This window comes from Phascolarctos cinereus, unplaced genomic scaffold (assembly GCF_003287225.1).
Source record: "Phascolarctos cinereus isolate Bilbo 61053 unplaced genomic scaffold, phaCin_HiC Scaffold_4;HRSCAF=312, whole genome shotgun sequence".
NCBI lineage: Eukaryota > Metazoa > Chordata > Mammalia > Diprotodontia > Phascolarctidae > Phascolarctos > Phascolarctos cinereus.
The window spans coordinates 519,311,159-519,319,565 of NW_027555847.1; the positions used below are offsets into that span (position 1 = coordinate 519,311,159).

The window sequence follows — 8,407 nt, forward strand, 5'->3', positions numbered from 1 at the left end:
CCTTCAGAGTAGGCGGCGTCGGCCACCACATTAACCCCTAAGACTCACCAAGTACAAGGGCTGCCACCGGTTCTCAGCATCCACCTCCTCAAACTCCCTCTCGATAGTGACGGACATGGTGGCGGGCGAGACCTGGCGCGAGAAGAGCCGCCGCGGCCGGAGACGCACATGCCCCGTCCTCACTGTAACAGCCGAGTGCGAGCCGCACTCGTCTCCCCGGCGGCGGCCGCTTAACGCATGCGCGAGCCGCTTTGCCTGCTTTCTCCTCCTTCCCGCTCCCCCCTCTTTCAACCCCCAACGACGACGCGGAACACCAGCTGCTTGCGGCCGGGAAAGTACCTGAAGCGTAGAACGTCAGCACGCTGAGTTAGCGCAGAAGAGGCGGGTGGGGAGGGGGCGATTCTACAGTCCGGGAAGAGCCGAGGGAGTGGTCCCTGCCTGGGGGAATCGGCGCCCAGGTGGGGAGGGGGCGGGGCCGCCAGAGACCACCCTGCGGGGCCTCGGGATCCTGAGGGACGGGAGGAGGGAGGAGCGAGGCGCTCGTCGGCCCCGCCCCCTGGGCGGACGCCGAGCTCCTAGGCGGCTCAGCGCTCCCGCGTGGAGGAAAGCGGCGGGCAGAAACTCGGGAAAGTAACTGAAAGGAGCCTCTCCTCGGTCCTCGTGCCGTTGCCCCCGCCCCTGTACTCGCCCCGCCCCGCCCCGCCGCTCACTGATCTTTCCCTAGTTTTCTTTTTCCACTCTTAAGTCTGTGTATGGGGGGGGGAGAGAGACTTTCAGCCTTGAGGCCACTGGCTGCCTAGGTCCTTGGGTGCGGCCTTTTGACCGAGTCCAAGTTTTACAGAACAAATCATTTTCTTAAGGGGATTCTGTGAAGTTTGGAGTCAGTCAAAGGGCCGCACTTGAGGACCTGGAGGGCAGCATGTGGCCTTGAGGCCGCAGGTTCCCCATCCCTGGCCTATGGGGATGCGGACAGAACCTGGGATTTCTTTTCCTAGGGAGCTTCCAGGTGAGGAGACTCCCCCTGCCCGTGCCCTTGGCCCAGAGAGTGATCTGGGGCTCCTGTTATTGTTTTTGGAGGCTGGGCCAGATTATCTTCACTTATATGTAACTGCACAGAGATCGTTTTCCACCCTGCTGTACCCGGACAGCACATTTCTTAAGCCCTCAGAGAAAAACCAGTCCTGATGCCAGCCTCTGTTTGGTGGTTCGGTTTTCTATGGGGGGAGTTTTTGTCTTTATTTTAAAAATTTAAACTAGCAGAGCTCAGCGCTAGGTGGCCGGATGGATAGAGCTCTAGGAGACCTCAGACACTTTCTAGTTGTGTGATTCCTAGTGAGTCACTCTATTAGTTTCCTCATTTGTAAAATGGGAATAGTATATGAGTCTATGTATATGTAAAGCACATTCCTTAAGCCATAAGCACTGTGTAAGCAGGTGGTAGAGATTGACAGACAAAATGAAACCATCCTTTCCCTCAATGAACTTATATTTAACTGGGTGGCAGCAGGGGAATCAAGTCTTCCCAGCAGAGTTGGCATCTGAGCTGTGGCATGAAGGAAGAGTGCTGGATTTGGAGCCAGAAGATGTGGGGCTGAAACCTACCTCTGTCATTTAATCACTTTTGTGACATTAGATATAAGTCATAGTGAACTCTCTGGGACTAAATTTACTTATCAGTATAATGAAGGCCTTGGACTAGATGGCCAGTAAGGACATTTTCACTAGTAAGTATGGGCCTAGACCAGTAGGGCCTCTTCCAGATCTAAATTTATGATGTGAGTGATTTGAGGGTTACAGGAAAGGCCTCTCTAACCCAAAATTGGAGGCAGCAGGGTGGCACAGTGTTAGATAAATGCTGGACCTGGAGTCAGGCCTGAGTTCAAACCAAGCCACATTCACTTATAGCTATGTGACTTTGGCCAAGTCATTTAACCTGTTTGCCTCAGTTTCCTTGCTTATAAAATGAGGATAAAAATAGCACCTACCTCTCAGGTTTGTTGGAGAATAAAATGAGTTAATATTTGTAAAGTGTATTGCAAACCTTAAAGTATTATGTAAATTTATCCCAAATGTGTCAAACATATTCTGTTGTCTTAAATGCCACCATTATGGATTGATTACTTATAGATAGCTTGGAACTTGAGTTCATATTTGACCTCTAACACTTACTAGCTGTGTGTTACTGGGCAAGTAATTTAACTTCTACCTCACTTTCTGCAACTGCAAATAGGGATAATAATAGGGTCTACCTCATAGGTTTGTTGTGAGGATTAAATGAGATAATATTTGTAAAGCACATACTACAATGCCTGGCACATTGTAAGCTCTTAATACATGCTTATTACCTTCCTTCTTTCTTTCTTCCTTCCTGAAAGAAGGGATATCAGACTAGAATAATATCCCCCCCGCCCCTTCAATATTACTACAAGAAATATTTTTCTTGTTCAAGCCACTTTCCTGGTGACCTGCCCTTAATGGGGAAGTAGTGCTCCAAAGGTTTGATTCCCTTCCCATCAAATCCCAGTTACACAAAGACCATTACAAGTAGTGAATATCAAATAAACTTCTGTATCCAAGCTGATAACAAACAAGTCATATAAGTTACAAAAATTAGAATATAATAAACAATATACAAAGAAATGAGCTCTCCTTTTGGGAGTAACAGAGACTCCTCAATCTCAGCCTGGGCAACATTCCCTAAAATCTCTAATTTAGCAAGCTGTAAATCAGGGACATGTTGAGGCTTCAGCTCCTCTGCATGCTTGCTTCTTCCCAGTTTTTCTTTCCCTTCAGGGATCTTTCCTTGAAGAGTACTTAGAGCCATGTGTTTCTTCATTTGAAGCTAGAAGCCAGCAGATATCTTTCTTACAACAATGTAAATAGGAAGAAGAGTGACCACAGAAAAAGCAAAAGTGTTACAAAATTACAAAGAACCAACATGGCCCTAAAGAAGAGATAGAAGATATCTCCTTCCTCCTTTGAGGAGGTGACAGGTCCTCCCTTATGGATCATTGCATAGATTTTCAGACCTTTTTAATGCATTATTTAGTTTTGGTTATTTTTTTCTTCCTCTTTTTCTTTTTCCTTTAAAATAGTTCTATAAAGTATAACTCTCTGGAAGGGGGTAAAGGGAAAAGATACTGGAAGAAATATAGTTGATATTAAAACAAAAGATATCACAAACTTTTTTTTTTACATGAGGCAGTCGGGGTTAAGTGACTTGCCCAGGGTCACACAGCTAGTAAATGTCAAGTGTCTGAGGTCGGATTTGACCTCAGGTCCTCCTGACTGCAAGCCCTGAGCTCTATCTATTTCGACACCTAGCTGCCTCTCAAACAAACAAACAAAAAAAAGAAATCTCTCCTCTCTTAAGCTCTGCCTACTCCACCACTCACATAGACATGGAGTGCTAACTAATGGTTATCTTCACTAATGATGAGTCTTATGCAGATATAACAAGTATGATCCTGGATTACATATACATTCATATATGCCAAAACTGGGGCAGGTGATGAGTGAAAAATGGGGCCAATAGGATAGTCATCTAGGTGGAGGGGTGCCAAGAAAATGACATGGATGACAGTAGGTACTAATTTTAGTGGAGGTTAATAGACAAAATGGCAGTAATGGCAGAAAGAGGAACTTGAGGCCAGACATTGTTTAACATTGATGTTATTGGCATCCATTGGACCAGGAGTGAATGCCTAAAGAGCCCAGTGAGAAATGAGAGGTATATCCAGATCTGGGCAATCAGCAGCCATTACAGCAAACTAAGTGGAGAATATAGGCAGGAGACCCAAGTGAAGAGAGTTAAGTAATAACAGCACTGCCCAATCAAGTCAGAACCTCTAGCACAGCAAAAGGATTGTAGTAGCTGAAGCCCTCCACGCCTTGAGCTGCAGGAATGAGGGCTTTATATTTGAGCATCGGAACTGTGATGCTTTAAGTGATCAGTACCCAAAAGGGGATATGGCTTGAGACACCTATTCTTGTGCTTCAATGTATTTGTTTTCATTTTTTTCTAAAAAATTATTGAAGAGCTATATACAGTTAAAAATAAAACAAAATGTAAAACATGACACAAAAATGGGAAATTTTAAATAGTCCATATTTTAGATCATTTCTGTTGTGACCAATTCTTCATGATCCCATTTGAGGTTTTCTTGGCAGAGATACTGAAGGGTTTGCCATTTCCTTCTCTGGCTCATTTTACAGACGAAAAAACTGAGGCAAACAGGCTTAAGTGACTTGCACAGGATAACACAGCTAGCAAATGTCTAAGCTAGCTTTGAACTCAGGTCTTACTGACTGCAGGCATTTTGCTCTGTCTACTGAGCCACCTAGCTGCCCCGAGGTTTGAATTAGGATGTGCAAGTAAGGTAGCTTGAAAATCAGTGATGATCAGAATAACACCTTACAATTGTATAGTCCATTATAGTTTACAAAGTGTTTTCATATCCAGTACCTGTTTGAGCCCCACAGTACAAGGAAGAGAGTAATTATAATCATTTTATAAATGTTGTCTTTGAAATAAGGGTCATGCCTGCAGTCCTTCAGCTAATAATAATAATCCCAGCTTTTCTGAGTTCTAGTCCAGTACTTAAATTTCAATTGTTACCTGCTTTTCTTTTCAATCAGACTCTTGCTTCTAGTTATGATGACTTTAGGCTTATACCCTCTCCTTGGGTAAGTTTGTTGTTTTTTGTGTTTTTTTTTAGCTTTCCTTTTAGCCATGTGGCTCATGCACCAGTCAAGATTGTAGTTGAAATGCTGTTTAGAATATAATAAAGGAAAGGAAAGGAACAGTAAATCAACCATATATGTATGAAGGATTGGTCTTATACCCAAGTGGAGAAGGTGATTGCCCTGGTTTATTTATTTTTTAAAACATATACTGGAAACCTTTATTATCTACAAACCAGATTAATTGGATATGGTTTAGGTCAGTGCTTCCTAAACTGTGGGTTGCGACCCCATATGGTGTTACATAACTGAATATGGGGGTCACGAAAAATTTGGTGACAGTAAAAGGTTTCTGAACATACAACAACCAAAAATTAATTCAAAATCAAACATGTAATGAATCCAAGGTTTGCCCATGTGTTGCACTGCTCAGCTTCACTGCAGCTTTCATTCTTAACATATAACATGCTAACTTTGTACTGAGCGTGCTGTCTCACAACACAATGCCAATGAATGCTGCCAGAAACACCTCAGCTCAGATTCAAGACTATTGTATGTTTTGAATTGTAGTATTTTTACTGTACATATAAAGTTTTCTGCTCTTACAGAAACGTAATAGTTTAAAGAAAATAAAGACTTTTAATATTTTCCTACCATCATGCCTCAGCGTGTATCAAATTAGTATATCTTTGAATTGTATTGTGTTAGAATGTTTGATTTAACAAACTACAATTATCTCTTTCTTTTACAGAAACATAAGTGTTTAATTGCAGCAATAAAGACAAAAGCCATTTAATAATATTTCTCTACCATCACTGCTGTATGTGTATGTAAGTGTAAACATCAATTTTTAAAATTAAGTACAAACAAATGTAATTTCATACACTAAAGCTAATATTTAAGAAATTATTGGTGATATTTGTTTATATTTTAGGACAAAAATATTTTTTCAGTTATGGATAAGTGGCTAAATTTAGACAGAAGAGGTAAAAATACTGATGACAATGCAGCAGAGTCTTCGCTACCAGGTTGTAGCATACCTAAATTGACAAGAAAAGGAAAATATGTTAAATCATTTTTGCAATATGAATTTACTTCTAATAATGATGATGGTGTGGAAAAGCCTCTTTGCTTAATTTGTAAGGAATTTTGGCTGTAGAGAGCAGAAAACCAGCCAAACTAAAATGACATCTTAATACCAAGCATGCAGCATATTTCAATAAAACAAAGGAATATTTTGAGTGACTTTTAAAATCTTTAAATGAGGAGAAAAGTGTTTTGAGAAATTTGTTACTGTCAATGAAAAGTATTGACTTCATCTTACTAAACTTCTTATTTAATTGCAAAAACTAAAAAGCCCTACATAATAAAAGGATATCTCTTGTTACCTGCTGCTATTAAAATGTCAGAAATAGTTCATGGGGGAAAATATGCAGATGACATTCATAAAATTCCTTTATCGAATGATACTGTTTCCAAAAGAATTTCTGAAATTAGTAATGACCAATTCTAGCAGCTTATTACCAGGCTTGAGGGCAGCCCAAAGTTTGCAATTCAGTTAGATGAAACAACTGATATTTCTAACGTGACACTTAGAAACTGTTAACTTCATGTAAGATATGTTTATGAAGGAAGCATACATAAGGAATTATTGTTTTGTCACCCTTTGGAAGGGCACACAAGAGTCCCCTCTTTAAGATATTTATCTTAAAGTTAATGAATTTTTTACAAATGAAGGTTTACAGTGGAAAAACTGCTTTGGAGTCTGCACAGACAGTGCTAGATTAATGATGGGCAAGAATGTTGGATGTGTAGCAAAAGTTAAAGCTGGTGGCAATGAACATATCACTTTTACTCACTGCATGATCCATTGGGAGGCACTTGTAGCCAAAAAAATATCACCAGAGTTAGGTGTTGTGCTTTGTGATACTATCAAAATCATTAACTTCATTAACAGTCATTTGTTTTCAAACCTTTGGAAAGATATGGACTCCAATTAAAAAAGTAAAAAAGCTTAATACTACATGCCGAAGTAAAGTGGCTCTCAAGAGGGCAAAGTTTAAACAAATTATTGAATTGAAAGATGAAGTTATATTTTTGAGCAGAAATCCAGTTTCGTTAATTTTTTTCATAATGAGTTATAGCTTTCAAAAGTGTTATTTGAAAAACTCAATGATTTAAACATGTTTACTTCAAAGAAAGAATTGTAACATATTTATGTTAAAAGATAAAATTGAAAGTTTAACTAAAAAAGTTAACATATGGAGGAATAGGGTGGAAAATGGTTCTTTAGAAATGTTTACAGCTACAGATGATTTTATAATTGAAAATAACCTTTCCAAAGATTTAATTGTAAGAACTATAATTGACCATCTGAAGTACCTAGAGACCCAGTATCAGAAATACTTCTCTTCAAATTTTGATTCTAAAAAACTAAGTTGGGTTCATAAAGCATATTCAGTTGAAATAAAAAATGTCAGTCATCTGCCATTAAAAGTTCAAGAAGAATTTGCTGAGTTATCAATGGACACAGGTTTAAAACTAAAATATCATTAAATGAATTTTAGCTTGAGATTAGGACAGAATTTCCAACAATTTCTGAAATGGTCCTAAACATACTTCTGCCATTTTGTACTACATATTTATGTGAAGTGGAGTTCTCAGCATTGAGAATTATAAAATCAAAATACCTATCAACTCTGAAAAACATTGAAGATGCTTTATATTGTACAGCATCAAACATTCCACCAAGATTTAATTCTTTATCTAAAAATAAACAAGCACATCCATCTCATTAGTATGCAAATTTGCTTTCATCTTTAATAAATGGTAAAATTATATATATATATATATATATATATATATATATATATATATATATATACACCAAAGAATTGTTTTTAAATAAATTTCTTTATGATTTATTATCAGTAAATGTTTGATTTGTGTACCTATTTTATATACCTATGTACCTGGGGTCATGTAAAAATTTCTCAGACGTAAAGGGGTTACCAGTGGAAAAAGTTTAAGAAGTCCTGGTTTAGATGATTCCAGTTTTATTGGCAACATCCAAAGCACCATAGTTGGGCAATGACAGCCTTCTTTTCTCCATCAAACTGGGTCATTTTCTTGATCTTAGCCAAATCGCTATCATTCAGCTCCTTGACAGCCTCCTTGATCTGATGTTTATTGACCTTGATATCCTCAGTGAATATTGGAGTATTGTTGTCCTCATTTTTCTCCATCGATGAGGGAAGGCAGGCAGAGAATATCTGCATGTGTTTTACAAACCTCAGTTATATTCAGAAGTAGAAGTCATAGTGGTCAAGCTTTTTACTCCAAGGGGGACTTTTCTGAAGGGCCTTGGGCTGTCTTTGAAGCCACAGTGTCAGAAGTTAGATTTTTCTTTTGTTGAAGCTTTGGACATCCTAAAACACTGCCTTCTTGGCATGCAAGGCCTTTGACATGTGGCTTCCGTCTTCCTTCTTTGACTTTGGCATCATTGTGGGTGAAAAAGCTGTCCTGGTATAATTTGAAGGCCATCAGGAAGGCCTCTTATGCCCTAAACATCTCTTCTGAAATTCCAGCATTAGAATATTATTTCTTTAGGGTAATAAGATGCTCCTTTTGCAGTCTACCTTAAATTGCAATAATTCATACCTTAATGTGAATTAAGTTCAACAGATGCTTCCCTGCTAACCACTGACTGAATGGAATTTTGATG

General features: G+C 39.3%; 1 protein-coding gene and 1 long non-coding RNA gene across 4 annotated transcripts in view; one reads left to right on the top strand and one right to left on the bottom strand.

Annotated features, from left to right (window-relative positions):
- Positions 1-133, bottom strand: part of PTPN2 (protein tyrosine phosphatase non-receptor type 2) — a 101,037-nt gene extending 100,904 nt beyond the window's left edge. For both annotated transcript variants that reach the window (XM_020985578.2, XM_020985577.2), the window contains exon 1: positions 49-133. In XM_020985578.2, coding sequence (XP_020841237.1) covers positions 49-117 — 69 coding nt within the window. In that variant the 5' untranslated portion in view covers positions 118-133. The remainder of the gene's footprint in view (positions 1-48) is intronic.
- Positions 116-5,504, top strand: LOC110207801 (uncharacterized). Of its 2 annotated transcripts, none has more exons than XR_002324323.2 (3): positions 116-458; positions 4,719-4,857; positions 5,435-5,504. It is a non-coding gene; the product is annotated as an uncharacterized LOC110207801 (long non-coding RNA). The 2 variants fall into 2 exon arrangements; XR_013486246.1 differs by having other exon boundaries at positions 116-366.
- The last annotated feature ends 2,903 nt before the right edge of the window (positions 5,505-8,407 follow it).